Source organism: Naumovozyma castellii, chromosome 7 (genome assembly GCF_000237345.1).
Source record: "Naumovozyma castellii chromosome 7, complete genome".
NCBI classification, from domain to species: Eukaryota; Fungi; Ascomycota; class Saccharomycetes; order Saccharomycetales; family Saccharomycetaceae; genus Naumovozyma; species Naumovozyma castellii.
The window spans coordinates 589,523-606,372 of record NC_016497.1 but is presented as its reverse complement, the minus strand read 5'-3'; the positions used below and the strand labels follow the sequence as shown (position 1 = coordinate 606,372).

General features: G+C 34.5%; 8 protein-coding genes and 3 non-coding genes across 11 annotated transcripts; 8 read left to right on the top strand and 3 right to left on the bottom strand.

Moving 5' to 3' along the window:
* Positions 1–105: 105 nt before the first annotated feature.
* Positions 106–193, top strand: NCAS0Gtrna8P. The gene is given in 2 exon segments: positions 106–142; positions 157–193. It is a non-coding gene; the product is annotated as a tRNA-Pro (tRNA).
* Positions 194–401: 208 nt separating this feature from the next.
* On the top strand, positions 402–1,358 carry CDC10 (septin CDC10; the record flags this gene model as incomplete). Its single annotated transcript, XM_003677519.1, has 1 exon — positions 402–1,358. The coding sequence occupies one exon, from the start codon at positions 402–404 to the stop codon at positions 1,356–1,358; it is 957 nt and encodes a 318-aa protein (XP_003677567.1).
* Positions 1,359–1,523: 165 nt separating this feature from the next.
* On the bottom strand, positions 1,524–2,750 carry NCAS0G03270 (uncharacterized protein; the record flags this gene model as incomplete). The annotated part of the gene is made up of 1 exon (XM_003677518.1): positions 1,524–2,750. The coding sequence occupies one exon, from the start codon at positions 2,748–2,750 to the stop codon at positions 1,524–1,526; it is 1,227 nt and encodes a 408-aa protein (XP_003677566.1).
* A 318-nt stretch (positions 2,751–3,068) lies between these two features.
* On the top strand, positions 3,069–4,790 carry EDC3 (Edc3p; the record flags this gene model as incomplete). Its single annotated transcript, XM_003677517.1, has 1 exon — positions 3,069–4,790. One exon carries the CDS (start codon positions 3,069–3,071, stop codon positions 4,788–4,790), a length of 1,722 nt encoding a protein of 573 aa, XP_003677565.1.
* Positions 4,791–5,201: 411 nt separating this feature from the next.
* On the top strand, positions 5,202–7,043 carry VAC8 (protein anchor VAC8; the record flags this gene model as incomplete). The annotated part of the gene is made up of 1 exon (XM_003677516.1): positions 5,202–7,043. The coding sequence occupies one exon, from the start codon at positions 5,202–5,204 to the stop codon at positions 7,041–7,043; it is 1,842 nt and encodes a 613-aa protein (XP_003677564.1).
* A 614-nt stretch (positions 7,044–7,657) lies between these two features.
* Positions 7,658–7,729, bottom strand: NCAS0Gtrna7Q. The gene has a single exon. It is a non-coding gene; the product is annotated as a tRNA-Gln (tRNA).
* A 939-nt stretch (positions 7,730–8,668) lies between these two features.
* NCAS0Gtrna4M lies at positions 8,669–8,740 on the bottom strand. The gene has a single exon. It is a non-coding gene; the product is annotated as a tRNA-Met (tRNA).
* Positions 8,741–10,007: 1,267 nt separating this feature from the next.
* On the top strand, positions 10,008–11,714 carry ALG11 (alpha-1,2-mannosyltransferase ALG11; the record flags this gene model as incomplete). The annotated part of the gene is made up of 1 exon (XM_003677515.1): positions 10,008–11,714. One exon carries the CDS (start codon positions 10,008–10,010, stop codon positions 11,712–11,714), a length of 1,707 nt encoding a protein of 568 aa, XP_003677563.1.
* Positions 11,715–12,026: 312 nt separating this feature from the next.
* NCAS0G03230 (uncharacterized protein) lies at positions 12,027–12,641 on the top strand (the record flags this gene model as incomplete). Its single annotated transcript, XM_003677514.1, has 1 exon — positions 12,027–12,641. The coding sequence occupies one exon, from the start codon at positions 12,027–12,029 to the stop codon at positions 12,639–12,641; it is 615 nt and encodes a 204-aa protein (XP_003677562.1).
* Positions 12,642–13,044: 403 nt separating this feature from the next.
* LAP2 (bifunctional aminopeptidase/epoxide hydrolase) lies at positions 13,045–15,000 on the top strand (the record flags this gene model as incomplete). Its single annotated transcript, XM_003677513.1, has 1 exon — positions 13,045–15,000. The coding sequence occupies one exon, from the start codon at positions 13,045–13,047 to the stop codon at positions 14,998–15,000; it is 1,956 nt and encodes a 651-aa protein (XP_003677561.1).
* A 462-nt stretch (positions 15,001–15,462) lies between these two features.
* Positions 15,463–16,083, top strand: YIP3 (Yip3p; the record flags this gene model as incomplete). The annotated part of the gene is made up of 2 exons (XM_003677512.1): positions 15,463–15,486; positions 15,577–16,083. 2 exons carry the CDS (start codon positions 15,463–15,465, stop codon positions 16,081–16,083), a joined length of 531 nt encoding a protein of 176 aa, XP_003677560.1.
* Between the last annotated feature and the right edge of the window lie 767 nt (positions 16,084–16,850).

Here is a 16,850-nt window from a genome sequence, read left to right as displayed (position 1 = left end):
GACACGAAATGACTACTGATTAGTTTCATAATAGTGACTTTATCCTTTATCACGTGATCTTTTAGGCACATGTGGCAATCTGGAGGCACAAAAATTTTCCAAATTGGGAGTGTGGTCTAGTGGTATGATACCCGCTTTGGGAAATTATTCTTGAATATGCGGGTGGCCCGGGGTTCAATTCCCCGCTCTCCCCTTCTTTTTGGATTTTTTTGGATTTTTCTGACAGGGTAATGCTCCAATTATTTGTTTTTTGATGTTTTGTGATTTTCATGAATAAAACAGAACAGAACACATTTCCAGATCAGAAAACAAATCAAACGTCAACTTGAAATCAAGTAAGCAAGATATACTGATTTACACTCGTTATCCACTGAAACCAATATATCTCACCAAGAAGCATCATGAGTACTGAAATTTTAGAAGCTGTGAAACCTAAATCGTATGTCGGATTCGACACGATCACTAGTCAAATCGAGCATCGTTTACTTAAGCGTGGCTTCCAATTCAATATTATGGTAGTTGGACATTCAGGGTTAGGTAAGAGTACTCTGATAAATACATTATTTGCCTCTCATTTGATCGACTCGGCTACCGGTAATGATATATCAAAATTGCCAATTTCCAAGACCACAGAAATGAAGATCTCGACTCATCAATTGATTGAAGATAGAGTTAATTTGAACGTTAATATCATTGATACACCGGGTTTTGGTGACCAAATAAACAATGAAAGAGTTTGGGAACCAATAGTCAAATATATTAAAGAACAACATTCTCAGTATTTACGTAAAGAACTTACTGCACAACGTGAAAGACATATTCCTGATACTAGAGTTCATGCAATCTTATACTTTTTACAACCAAACAATAAGGGATTGACTAAACTAGATATTGCAGCCTTAGGTAAATTGACCGAGATTGCAAACGTTATTCCCGTTATTGCTAAATCAGACGCCTTAACTATCGATGAAAGATCTCATTTTAGAGAAATTATTCAAAACGAATTTAAAAAATATAACTTCAAAGTGTATCCATACGACTCTGACGATTTGACCACTGAAGAATTGGAATTGAATACAAGTATAAGATCAATTATTCCATTCGCTGTCGTCGGTTCCGAAAAAGAAATTGAAGTGGACGGTGAAACATTTAGAGGTAGAAAGACACGTTGGGGTACCATAAATGTAGATGATATGAACCAATGTGAATTAGTGTATTTGAGAGAATTCTTAATTAGAACACATTTGCAAGATTTGATTGAAACTACTTCATTTGTACACTATGAGGGATTCAGAGCTAGACAATTAATTGCATTGAAGGAAAATGCAAGCAACCGTGCTTCTTCTAGTCACCGTTGAGGAAGGAAATTAAATCGTTTTTATAATCTATAAAAGTTTAAGTTTATGAATAAAAAAATATTGATGATAATTCTTTTTGGCAATAAATAGGAGATAGTGTAAGTCTATATAATCCACTTAAATAAATACATACAGATGAGTTATGCAAAATTTTATTTACGATACTCAATAGGCATCGTCATCATAACCATTTTGGTCATTATCTGCCTCGCTTTCATCTTCGTCATCATCTTCAAGATCTTCGTCTAAATCGGGCAATGGGTATTTAAGAATGCATGCTACCCCAGTTAGTTTATCTAATTCCTCACCAGAACTATGAAGAGTGCTAAATATCATTACTTTCCCACCATTCTGTTCCACCATATCGGCTACATCCTGCATCTGTTTCCTCTTTTTCAAATCCTCTGATCTTATAAGAACATCTGTAATCAATAAACAGTTTATAGCACCCATATCGGCAGCTTTGATAACTTCAGCTTCACCATACCATGCCTTAGCGTCATCCGCATCCAAATGCTTCAAAAACTCATCTAGTATTTGAATATCCTGGGCATATTTAGTATCATTTAATTTGGACGTATAAATAGGGTCCTTAAGCACTTCAGTGATCCCTTGAAGATAACCTGTAGAACAATGTGCAACAAGGAATTTGGATTGGTTTTTTAATATCATCTTGTTATTTTCTTCCTTTGCATAATGTAAAATGTTCTCGTATAGAGTCTTAGCGTAAAATGCTGGAGAACATAAGATAATTAGTTTTAAAGAATCTAGATCGTAATTCTTCTTGATGGATTCATAGATAGCCTTATAGAATTTGTGAGTTTTTTCATCAAATTTCATGACATCAGTAGATCTTTTCTTCTTGGGCATACTATATTCAATCTTTTGCCTTAGGAGCGTAGAAGAGGGGGTTAAGAGACATACATGAGCGATACCTTCTTGTAAGGCAATAGCAGCTGTGTCTGACTTGGCCACAGGATTACAGGACTCCTTCAATAACCTTTCTGCAAATTTATCAAAATCATCCTTAATAATGGTAAATGGATATGTGAAGTTTACCACAAAAGAGATAAACTTCCCGACCGGTATATCAACATTAGATTGACCTGATTCATCAGTAGTAGTGACACCTTTATATTTCAAATAATCATCGCTTAGAGAAAATTCATCTGAAAGAACTTTAATTCTCAATCTTGCAAAATCAGTTGATTTTTTCACCGATGACGATTGTTCATTCACTTGTGAAGTTTTTGTAGTGAACTTCTTTTTAAATACCAATTCGTCATCTTTGTCAATTATTTGATAAATGGTAAACAGATCTTCTTTATCTTCTGGTAATAGCTGAATAGTAGCCCCTCCAGTTGAATTTTTTACTAGTTTTATCAATTTCATTTTCTCTTTTCGTAAAAATATTGCAAATAAAGTTAGATAGCTTATTTCAATTTCAATATTCGATTGGTCCCTGTTAACTATTATGTTCGTATAAGATTAAATTTTCAGTTGCGATTCGAGCATCCTTCATTGTTAATGTAGATTATTAGCAGCTATTTAAACAACTTCGTTCCACGTGACGTTTTCAAAAAAAACAGTTGAACATTCAATAACAGCTTGAGAAACTTGTTTCATTCATCAAATAACCTGGAATCTAGAGCAAATATCTACCAGAATTTCTTTGAACCCTGTCTACACTATACCAATAGACAACTCATAATGTCCCAATTTATAGGATTTGAAGTTCAAGTGGAACTGAAAGACGGGAAACTGATCACAGGGAAAATTGCGAAAGCTACTAATAAGGGTCTAACGTTAAATAATGTTACTTTTAGTGATGGAGGTAAATCTCAAGCCTTCAAAGTGCGTTCCTCGAGATTAAAAGATTTGAAAGTACTTGCCGTAGCCAAAGGGAGGAAAACAAATAACAACTACAACAATGAGAAAAGTTATAAACAACAGATTTCGGCCAATAACACAAGTGTTAATAATAACAACAATAACAATAATACCAACTCAATCGACTGGAAGAATGATGATGTGGAGAAGATTAAGAAAACCGAAGATTTTGACTTCCAAGGTAACCTAAATCTTTTCAATAAGAAAGACATTTTTAACCAATTGAAAGAATATGACAACAATAATAATATTACCCACTGTTATGATAAAGATAGTTATCAAAATAATGAAATGATTATTTCCAATTTTGAGCATGACGAGGATTTTTTTGATGACGATGATGAATACAATTTTGATGATATTGATGATCCAAATTACTTACCAATAACAAAATCTATTAACATAACCCATTTACTTCACTCTGCAGTTGCTGATAAGAGGAGTAACAGTGTAAGCGGAATTAGTGAGAACGATACCAATATTACCGATATTAACGATAAGGATGTGCTGCACAACATTGAGAATTTAATATTAAATGAAACGTTATCTAAGAATAAAAAGTCGCAACCAAATAGACAATCTATTAATTCATCCACTTCATCTTTACAACTATTGCCTCAGCAACAATTACAATCTTCTTTGAAAGATTCTAAGACATCTCAAACTATTCCAACGGCAACTGTAATACAACTATTGGAAATTGAGAGGATTAATTTTGAAAAGTATGGGATAACCTCCAATTCTTTAATTGAAAATTTTGCGATCAATTCTTCGTATTTTATTAAGAAGAATTTGTTAACATTTGATAACAACAAAAAGAAACCATTAGTAGTTATAATGGCATCTGATACAGGTAGGTCTGGACTTAAGTCGATTATTTTGGCTCGCTATCTCGTACAAACCAATAGGATTGACGTTGTATTATTATTTTTACCATCTGTCATGACTTTTATCTTATCAGAAAACCTGGAAATTTCAAAGCATCTGGATATATTCACTAAATGTGGTGGGAGATTAGTGCACAACATTCCCACGGTCAATAACCGCAATGGGCCGGAAAGTAATAATTCATCTCACAGCTCTCATAGTAAGATTCATCAATTGAAGAATATATTAGCAACATTAAATAATCCACCGGTAGATTTAATCATAGATGGGCTTCAAGGATTTGATTGTAACCTAATTGATGATTTTGATTCTGATTTAACGTACGAATTGACTGAATTATTATCATGGTGTAATTACCAAATTTCTAAATATTCTACGCAATGTTGGTCAGTTGATTTCCCTTCAGGGTTTGATTCAAGTACCGGCTTGAAGAATTTTGAAAATGCTATAAGTAACGTAAATGGTATCATATGTTCCAATTGGCCTGTAACTTCCATTCTAACTTTGAAAAAGAGTATGAACTTGTTGAAAAGAATAGTTTTGATTGATTCAGGAATTCCAAGCAACGTTTACCTGGAAAAGAATTCCTTTAAGAAGTTCCAGACAGTTGAAGATTTGTTTCTAACAGAAGGTTCCAAGATGATTGAATTCTAGTCTGTATTTGTCATTACCTTAGATATATCCATAATATATATAGTGTTGGAATAGAGACGAAGCTGGCGAATCTTTGTGTAGTCTATAGTTTAATGGTAAGAGAGTTTATCGTAAGAGAAACCTTACCCGGTCGCAGGCTTTGTTGTTTTCATGTTTTCGATAAGCTTATTTTCAGTGGCCTTCAAAGAAGTTTAAGGACCAGGGAAGACATGTTTAGTATTGGGGCTACGAACACTGCGTAGACACTACAAAACTCCATAAACCGTCCTTCCCTGCGTTTTTTCAACTCCACAGAGTCAATTACTAATAAAAAAGAATAATATTTACAGAGCACTCTGTCTGTAATACTACTTTTAGAGAAAAAGAAACTTACCTTTTACAAAGAGGATATACACAACCTTATTATAAGACATGGGTGCCTGCTGCAGTTGTTTGAGAAACACATCAGACTCGTATACCAGTACAAACGATAATACGAATAACAACACTGCTTTAAACTCCCCTATAGACGCAGATAATGAGTCAAATATTTTACCTATCGCAGATAATGAAAGAGAAGCTGTGACTTCCCTCTTAGGCTATTTAGAGAATAAAGATAATCTAGACTTTTACTCTGGTGGTCCATTGAAGGCGTTGACCACTTTGGTATACTCGGATAACTTGAATTTACAAAGAAGTGCAGCCCTTGCATTTGCAGAAATTACTGAGAAGTATGTTTGCCAAGTCGGCAGAGAGGTCTTAGAGCCCATATTGATGCTTTTACAGAGTGATGACTCTCAAATCCAAATTGCAGCCTGTGCAGCTCTAGGAAACTTGGCCGTTAATGATGCTAATAAATTACTGATTGTGGACATGGGTGGATTAAACCCATTGATTAACCAAATGATGGGTAATAATGTAGAAGTTCAATGTAATGCTGTTGGTTGCATTACAAATTTAGCCACGAGAGAAGATAATAAGAATAAAATCGCAACTTCCGGTGCATTGATCCCTCTAACTAAATTGGCTAAGTCCAAACATATTAGAGTTCAACGGAACGCTACAGGTGCGCTTCTGAATATGACGCACTCGGGTGAAAATAGAAAGGAGCTTGTCAATGCAGGAGCTGTACCTATTCTTGTGTCCCTATTATCCTCTGAGGACTCAGACGTCCAGTATTATTGTACTACGGCTTTATCAAATATTGCTGTTGATGAAGAAAATAGAAAGAAATTATCACAGACTGAACCTCGTCTTGTGTCAAAATTAGTTAATTTAATGGATTCAGATTCATCCAGAGTTAAATGCCAAGCAACCTTGGCACTAAGAAATTTAGCTTCTGACACAAGTTATCAATTGGAAATTGTAAGAGCAGGTGGGTTGCCCCATTTGGTGAAATTACTTCAATCGGATTCAATACCATTGATTCTGGCAAGTGTCGCATGTATAAGAAATATTTCTATCCACCCATTAAATGAGGGCCTAATTGTCGATGCTGGTTTCTTAAAGCCATTGGTCAATTTGCTAAATTACAAAGATACTGAAGAAATACAATGTCATGCGGTATCAACTTTGAGGAATCTAGCAGCTTCTTCAGAGAAAAACAGAAAGGAATTTTTCGAGAGTGGTGCTGTAGAGAAATGTAAGGAATTAGCGTTGGTATCCCCGATAAGTGTTCAAAGTGAAATATCGGCATGTTTTGCCATTCTAGCCCTAGCAGACGTATCTAAACTTGAATTGTTAGATATGAATATTCTTGACGCTTTAATTCCAATGACCTATTCAAATAATCAAGAAGTTTCCGGTAATGCAGCTGCGGCCTTGGCCAATCTTTGTTCAAGAATCAATAATTATACGAAAATTCTAGAATGCTGGAGTCAGCCTAATGATGGGATTCGTGGTTTCTTGATCAGGTTCTTAAGGAGTGATTATGCTACATTCGAACATATTGCACTTTGGACAATTTTGCAGTTGTTAGAAAGTCATAATGAAAAGGTCGTGAGGTTGGTAAAAAATGACGACGAAATTATTGATGGAGTAAGGAAGATGGCTACTATGACATTCGAACGTTTACAAACATCTGGTGTTGATGTCAACCAGAACGCAGCCGAATCTCCTGGTAAGAATGGTGTAGGGAATACGAGCCAAGAAAATAAGGATTCAAAGAATGATGACAATAATACTACAAATACTGCCAAGACGGGGGATGCAGTTGAAGATGCGAGTATGGAACTGTATAATATCACTCAACAAATTCTTCAATTTTTGAATTGAAGAAATATCACATGAATTGTCAATGAAATTAATTCCAAGTTAGCTAGTTGAAGATGTTTGATCCTAATCGCTTAAGTAGCATAATTTATTGGGAGTATTTGTTGACAAATAAATTAGCTTTTATCCTCGAACATGAGAGAGGCTAATATATAGCCAGTAATCTTTCTGTCCTGGTTGGTTGGACTCCAATAAGGAAAAAAAGTATCCACATATATATTTTTAGATTAACCTCAATAAAAATAAAGAAAATATTATAACAGAAATAATCTTTATATAGCTTATGTGTGACGATAGATAGACCCTTTATGTAAGGAATTGGATTTAGGTCGACGACGACGAAGCAGAAACGGTGTAAAAGCGCTATGAGGTATTATAGAAAGCAGAAAAGGGCAGAAAAAAATCAGAAACAACGAGGTTACTCCAAGGAAATTATTGAGGTGCTGGGGAAAATGCAGGAAAGTAGCCAGAGTAAGTACTTTCGTTGTAAAATATGTAGAGGCTAATGGGGGGGAACGGGGGAAGGTTCTCTTCCTAAATACCAGTCAATGCTCAAGCGTTCTAAATGGGTATTAGCATCTATTCTTTTTACTAGAGCGGTGACTAAAAATCAAAAAAGGTCCTACCCGGATTCGAACCGGGGTTGTCCGGATCAAAACCGAAAGTGATAACCACTACACTATAGGACCAACCTTTTTATTTTTGAATATTTCACAGTTTCATCCCCATTTTTGTTCGTAGGAAATGATTCGAGCAGCCACACAAAATGCTAAAACAGGCTTCTAACAATATAAGAGTGACTCTAACAAGCTGAAGCTGCGCAATAATTTGTTTACTGCGGTTTTCTATTTATTTCAAGTATTTTTGGAAAGTTAAGGATGTCCTGTTCCGTTGAAATTCTTGTTCCATCAAATTGGTGATATCTGGATGAATTATATTCGACATGCTTCTTTAATTATTTAATATTTTAAATTCTCGCTGCTTTATTATAAACTACATATTTATAAATAAAATAATTCTTCTCAATTTCAATCTTACTTACCATCAAAATAACTTGCTATTTATACGTCGGGAATCTTTTCTACTTGGTCTGTTTCTTTTTCTTTCGTTACACCTATCTCCTTTTTTCTTACTCCTATTTTTATAGTGTGAATGTTCCATACTCCTATTTTTATAGTGTGAATGTTCCATATTCGCCGTAACAACAGAAATGATAATATCTGGATGATTAATGTTGTTACGGCGAATATGAAATACTTACACTATAAAAATAGAAGTATAAAAAAAAGGAAATAGGTGTAACGAAAGAAAAAGAAACAGACCAAGTAGAAGAGATTCCCGACATATAAATAGCAAATTATTTGATGGTAAGTAAGTTTGAAAATGGAAAGAACAAATTTATTTATAAATATGTAGTTTTAAAAAAGCAGCGAGAATTTAATGTATTGAATAATTAAAGAAGCATGTCAAATATAATTCATCCAGATATCACCAATTTGATGAAACAAGAAGATCGAAACGGAACTTGGTCAAGAGGCAAAATCTAATCTTTTAAATTCTCAAGAGTACTTGTCAGGTCCATTTTTCTCTTTTATATTAACACTCTGAAGAAATAGAAAAAAACAAATTAGCGCCGCTCGGTTTCGATCCGAGGACATCAGGGTTATGAGCCCTGCGCGCTTCCACTGCGCCACGGCGCTTGCTAATTTGAAATTTTGTTGTATTGGGAACCTTGGATCGCAATAAGTCTAAGCACTTAATAATAGCAGTGGAAGCGACTTCTAGTAAACGGAAGAAGACGAGAGCGGATACAGTAAATTAATAGAACAATATAAGTATTATATTGTTTAGGTTTTTCTAGCTTAATCTCTTACGTATATTATATATTATAATATAAACTGACGTGACAATCAGTCTTGTTCAAAGGCGATTCAACTGGCCTTTATATAGGTTTTGGAATTAACGTTTCCTTAATCAAATGTATTCGAACACCGGTTCGAATAACGTTCTCTTTATCGTGTAATATAAACAAGGGGTAACGAGTCAGGTTACTTTACAATCTTGGTTCATATGTCATAGTTCATATGTCATAGTTCGTGACACCTTAAATACTGCATGTCGATTACGGTAAACTCCTTGCATTACGGTTTACTCGACCGGAACCTTAACGTAACGATGACAACCCTAATTACCCTAACTTTACTCATTTCGTAATACCAAAAATTTATTGCAGGTATAGAAATTACTCACTCAGATCTTTTAATTTTTTTTTGGATTGTTGGCCTTTTGTTGTTACGGCGAATATGAAATAATAATATAAGCAAGAGAATAATTTCAACTAAATATCTTGTTCCATCAAATTGGTGATTTCTCGGTAAATTATTCTTGTTCCATCAAATTGGTGATATCTGCATGAATTATATTCGACATGCCTCTTTAATTATTTAATACTTTAAATTCTCGCTACTTTATTATAAACTACATATTTATAAATAAAATAATTCTTCTCAATTTCAATCTTACTTACCATCAAAATAACTTTCTATTTATATGTCGGGAATCTTTTCTACTTGGTCTGTTTTTTTCTTTTCTTTCGTGTCACCTATTTCCTTTTTTCATACTTCTATGTTTATAGTGTGAATGTTTCATGTTCGCCGTAACAACAAAATAAAAAATCAATTGTAAGATTACGGTATTCTTCTTTAAGTTAAATATCTCAGGTCAAAATGTTTCCACTTGTTGCCATGTAAATTTCCTACTTTTGTCCCATCACCGTTTTATCTTTCATTTCAGTCTGATATTTCTTATGTTACGTAATGACCAAGCGTCAAAAAGTTTCGTCAAACTATTCTCACGTTGAGATGTTACATCATGATAGATCAAAACCTTTAGCTAAACCATTTCTGTAAACGGTCACCAATAGAGTTTCCTGTTGTAACAAGAAGAGCGTCAATTGAAAGTTGATTCATGTCAATTAGTGAAGGTCTCCAGGGCAAATGGTTGCCAGTAGTGACTTCGATTATACTTCTCTTAACTTTTTGGGGTTTAGTTAGATATGCGCTACCAAAGTTCTTATTGAACCCACCACAAGATTGCCAGGACAATCCCTATAAGCAATTGCATCTATTAAATTCAAATGGGATATTCAACATTTTTGCAATGCTGAGAAGAGGGGCAGTTAGAAGATCTTTAATTTTAACTTCGAACCATCCAAACAAATTTACGAATAAATCTCAGAAAAAGATAGAAGCTAAAGGAATGTTAGACTACCTTTCGGCTGAACAAAGAGAATTGAAAAAGACCAGGAAGCTTTATGGATTTTTCCATCCATATTGTAATGCAGGTGGTGGGGGTGAAAAAGTGTTATGGAAGGCTGTGGAAACTACTCTAAATTATGATGAAAATAACTTAGTAATAATTTACACTGGTGATAATGATGTTGATGGGGAAACCATATTAAAAAATGTAAACAAAACCTTTGATTATCAATTAGATACTGGGAGAATAGTTTTTATTTTTTTAAACTACAGATGGTTAGTGGACGATAAAACATGGTCCCATTTCACACTATTGGGCCAAGCTATTGGTTCGATGATTTTAACTGCTGAAGCTGTATTGAAATGCCCACCTGACATATGGTGTGATACCATGGGCTACCCATTTGGATATCCAGTGGTTCACATTTTAATAAGAATTCCAGTGCTTGCGTACACTCACTATCCAATTATTTCTACAGATATGTTAAAAAAATTAAAATCACAGGCACCTTCAATGAAGAACAAGATTAAATACTATTATTGGAAACTGTTTATGTTTTGGTATAAATTGGTTGGACGTTATGTTACAATATCTATGACGAATTCTACATGGACATTCAACCATGTAAATAAAATATGGTCGCATTTTACTTCGCCGCTACAATCTAAGATAGTGTATCCTCCTTGCTCCAGTGAAAAACTTGCTACTCAAGAAGACATACCCAGAAAAAATCAAGCTGTTATTCTCGCCCAATTTAGACCAGAGAAAAGACATAAGTTAATTATCGAATCTTATGCAAACTTTCTGAAGGAAAAAGATGAAACTGCCCTACCACCAAAGCTAATATTTATCGGTTCAACAAGATCTCAATTAGACAAAGATTATGTGGCAACGCTAGAGAAATATTGCTTTGAAGACTTAAAAATCCCTCAGAGTTTAATAGAATTCTTGACAGATTGCCCCTATGACGAGATTAAGAAAATATTGAATGAATCCACTTTTGGTATCAATAGTATGTGGAATGAACATTTTGGTATTGCAGTTGTAGAATACTTAGCTTCTGGACTAATCCCCTTAGTGCATGCATCTGCAGGCCCATTGTTAGATATTGTTGTGCCCTGGGATATAGTGGCGAACAAACAGATGGAACAAGGCGATTCTACGTTTAAGACTGGTTTCTTTTTCACTGATAATAGTGATCCGGATTATTCACCTACCAAGAAATATCCAACGTTAGCGGAATTGTTTAACCGTGTTTGTAGCTTAACTACTGAAGAAAAGTTTGCCATTTCTGAGAGAGGAAAATGCTGCGCTTTAACCAAGTTTTCAGATATGGCATTTGATGAGGCATGGGATGGGGTCTTGGATACATTAACAGAAAATACATCTTTGGATAATAACAAAAAGGATCGTTAATGATTGTATCACAGCCTAAATAATGACCTTTTTGACTAATTTGTAAAAATTTAATAACTATGTATTTTCTAGATAAATTCTCTTGAGATCAAGAGGTAGAATATTTCATTTTGAAGAATTGAAGTTTTCTTTAGAATTTCGCTTTGTCTCTTAAAGGCGCTGGCTTCCGCCAGAAAAGACCAGCCTTCAAAATTTGAGCTGAGAGAATATAACGTAACCTCCAATAAAATGTCTTATAATGAAAATGATTATTTTCTATTGAATTGTAGTTCTTGACAACCTTGAGAGAGAGCATTGACATGGGATAGATGAATGTCGGAGCACTATTTATACCTAGAGGATCGAATACGTGAATCAAATGAGAACAAAAAACAAATAGAGAAAAAGTTTTCTTCATCTTCCGACTTTTCCTTGAAAAGATACTTGAAGAAGAAATTTGGAAGAGTCTCTAATGTGAAAAGTAAGAAGACCATTTTCATAGGATCCCCAAACCAGACAGAAAAGCCAAAGGAAAGGAAATGGCACACTTCATATATGAGAAAATTCAATAATTTAGAAGATATATCATCAAGGCCAGACCTTCCTCAGTCTTTTTTCAAGATGTGTTTGAACTTTGACAGAAGAAGATCTTGCAACAAAGCGGGGAGCCCTATCGCCACTAAATTAATTAGACATGAGTATATTCCAAGAATTTCAAGTGAGAATTCAATTTTGGTTGTAATACTCCTTATTTTAAGTATTGTTCTGCTTAATGTATTACTTTCCTTCATGCAAGAACTACGCAAAACTATTGCAATTATTATGAGATGGGGCTTCTTTATTGAGTTGGTAAAACCCAATACCCGACAAAACCCCCCCTTCCTAGATATGTACTCTATTTTTTCCCCATCAAATATTATTAAGTGGGTATTGGTAAAATTAATATAGAACCATGTATCTTTGTTTTATAATATGTAGTTGAACAATTTGTTTCCGTCAAGAAAAGTGTCAAAAAAAGAATTACGTAACTTAGGGGTATATCAATAAAAACCATCCATATATCCTGTTTTCAGCATTTTCCTTGCTTCACCACTAAAGTACTGTTTGAGTTTTAGAATAGCACATTGAAAAGGAAATATATCCTTTTTCAATCTATTTTGGAGTTTTTCAACTGGTTGTCAATTAATAAATTTGGTGTCATATCCATTTTTCGGTGGGCGGCCACTTGAGATCGCATCTTTTTTTTCTATCAGATTTCTTTCGCAACCCTAAGGTGTCTTGCTTTAAAAATACTACGAAAACTTTCAGATTTGTCCGTGATGTAACCTCTCTTGGTGACGTTTCAGAAGCTATGTCATTGCATAGGTTTCCACTTTGTTGTAAAGTACTTCTGAGACCCACTTCTTTTGTTTCCAGTTTTCTGAATCCAATACGATCAATGTCTAAGTTAACTCCGTTCCTGGAATCGAGGAGACCTACCGAAAGTCCTGAATTTGATTTCTCTACTTTATCTAATTACAAGTCATTTAATGTCAACCATACAGCTTTGAATTTATCTATATCGTTTAAGGCCTCAGTGATATCTGGTAGTGTCGAATATCAATTAACAACATTAGGGGATCGTGTAAATGAAATCCATCTCGATTCATCTTTTCTAGATATTAAAAATGTTCAAATAAACAACGAAAAGAATACCAGTTTTGAAGTTTGTCCAAGGGCAGAACCATTAGGCTCTAAATTGATAATTAAGAATGATAACACTTTACCAAAAGATTTTCAATTAAAGATCGAGTTCGCCACAACTGATAAATGTACTGCTTTACAATGGTTGGATGAAAAACAGACGTCAGGGAAAAAATACGTCTTTTCCCAGCTGGAAGCTATTCATGCAAGATCATTATTCCCATGTTTTGATACTCCTTCAATTAAGTCAAGTTTTACTGCCACAATTGAGTCCGAATTACCTGTTGTATTCTCCGGTATTGCAACAAGTTCCAATAACGGAACTTATTCCTTCGAGCAGAAAATTCCTATCCCAGCTTATTTAATTGGGATTGCGTCTGGTGATCTTGTTAGTGCAGAAATTGGTCCAAGATCTACTGTCTATACTGAGCCTTATCGTTTAGAGGATGCAAAATGGGAATTCTCTGGAGACGTGGAGAAATTCATTGAGACAGCTGAAAACATTATTTTCGATTATGAATGGGGAACGTATGATATCTTGATAAATGTGAACTCTTACCCTTATGGTGGTATGGAATCCCCAAATATGACTTTTGCAACCCCAACTTTAATTGCAAAGGACAAATCAAATATTGATGTCATCGCTCATGAATTAGCCCATTCCTGGTCAGGTAATTTAGTTACTAATTGCTCTTGGAACCATTTCTGGTTGAATGAAGGTTGGACAGTTTATTTGGAAAGAAGAATTATAGGTGCCATTCATGGAGAGCCAACAAGACATTTCAGTGCCTTAATTGGTTGGAGTGATTTAGAAAATTCTATTAATGCAATGACAAATCCAGAAAGATTTTCCACTCTTGTACAAAATCTTAATGATGGAACTGATCCAGATGTTGCATTTTCCTCAGTTCCTTATGAGAAGGGTTTTAATTTATTGTTCTATTTGGAAAATTTACTTGGTGGTACAGAAGAATTTGATCCCTTCATTAAGCATTACTTCAAAAAATTCTGTCGTCAATCCTTGGACACTTTCCAATTCTTAGATACATTGTTTGAATATTTCCCACAACATAGAAAATTGCTAGAAGATGTTGACTGGGAAAGGTGGTTATCTAAACCCGGAATGCCACCCAAACCTGAGTTTGACACATCATTAGCTGATCAAGTTTATCAATTGGCTTCCAAATGGATGGACAAGGCAAAAGAATGCAATTCATTAAAACAATTCCAGAAAGAGTTCAATTTAGATGATATTAATGATTTTAATTCTAACCAACTTGTGTTGTTCTTGGAAACTTTGGTACAAGGTGATGATTTCAACTGGGCAAATTTCCCAGTGGCCTCACAGGCCATCTTAAGTATCTACAACTCAAAAATGTGCGAGTCTCAAAATGCTGAAGTTATATTCAAGACCTTCAAATTTCAAATTTGTTCTCGTTTGACGGCTTCTTATAAGGAATTAGCCAAATGGTTAGGCACTGTAGGCAGAATGAAGTTTGTTCGTCCAGGATATAGATTACTTGAATCTGTTGATCGTCCATTAGCCCTCAAAACCTTTGAAGAACTGAAAGACACTTACCATCCTATTTGTAGAACATTAGTTAAACAAGACCTAGGTGTATAGCTTAGTTTATGTAGTGTCAAGACATCTAAGAGTTCGAGATATTTTTATCTAGATATGTTCGTCATGTTACATAGAATTTATTGATATAAGTCTGAGAAAATCGTCGCTTTTTTTCAAAAAGTCCAATAGTGTCTCTCAAAAAAGCTTACATTGGGATCAACTTTATTTTTAGCTTCTAAGTTGGGCGCAGCTATTGAGCTCCTATTAGCCAGCACGATCTACTCATTCCAATTCGTTTTTCCGTTATGCGGATTCTTCTCCGAAGAAAAAAAAATGCCACCCTAAATCGCGAAGACAAACCCTGAGGGTTTTGATGGCAAAAGTTGTTGTTTTGACCATCAGTTTCTTCCTCCTCTCGCGAAATCGAAACGTGAACAAAAACAACTTCATGAAATTTTTGACACGTCAAGTTCACCTCATAATATACAGAAGGAGAAGCAACCATAAAACTAACCAGCAATAATGAATCAATTAGGAGCATTGGCCGTATGACTACTATCTATTTGGCGTCTTTTTCACTGTCTAACAACTTACTAACCTAACTTTCCTCGTCATTGGAATCATTATTCATTTCAGCAAGTTTCTCGTTTTACGAACAATTTTTCTGTAGAAGGCATCAAGAGTCAATTTCAATCATTTCAAAATAAGCTTTCTACTCTTCGTACCCCACAAGAGTTTTTCAATGTCAAGAATATCTCTAAGCCACAAAACGTTTCTGAACTCCAAACTAGAATTGGTTTCAATTTAAAATACTACTCCAGTAATTATGCCTTGATCATTGGGTTGTTAAGTCTTTACACATTATTGACCAATTTATTACTATTATTTGTCATTGCTCTCGTCTTTTTCGGTATAGTTGGTATTAATAAGTTGGAAGGCCAGGATCTAGTTACACCTTTCGGGACTCTAAAAACCACCCAATTGTATACTGCATTAATATGTGTTTCTGTTCCACTAGGTTTCTTAGCTTCACCAATCTCAACAATGTTATGGTTGATTGGGGCTTCTGCAGTAACTGTTTTCGGACATGCCTCTTTGATGGAAAAGCCAATCGAAAGTGTTTTTGAAGAAGAAACAGTTTAAAATAACAAAGCAGTCGTCTGATAAATCAAAGTTTGTGAAGTTTCTATCTAAATAGTTAGCCTATGTTGAAAATGTATAAATAAATATAATCTAGTTCAATTTCTTCATCAACCTAATTCAATAATGAATACATAACTGATTCTCAGACTTAAACAAGAAAATCTGTCAATCCGAGCTACAGTACCTTATGGTATGGTCCGTCATTTGATGTGTTCAAAAGCTCGAATGGGGGTCGTATACTATTGCCATCTTAGAGTTCTTCTTTATAAGAGGAAAGTCCATACACTTCAAGTTTATAAAACTTCTTCATAATTTTAAGAGCTTTCACTCTAACATCCTACTATTCAAGAAGCACAGTACGCAGCTTATACTCGTTCTTGACAAAAGTTATAGAAACAAAATAAAGGAAACAACAAAGAGGATAGTTATCATAACTTAAAAAGAATTAACGGCTCCACAATAAAAGACATATCTTCCTCACCCAAAAAATTGAACCCTAATTATTTAAATACAATGTCTGGGTGTAACATGTTAAGCCCTTAATAATGTTGGACATATTTTATAAGCCGGGTTAATTTAAGTATAAATTTTCAACGAAAATAAAAATAAATAATAGTTTGGATAAATTTATTTTTTCCTGATATAAACTGTTACATTACCCGGGAACTATAACGAAATATAAGAACTTAGAAATTCTGATAGTAACGTTCTTTGCAGAGCGAGAGAGATATATTAGAATGTTGGACAGTGGTAACCGGCGATTGTAC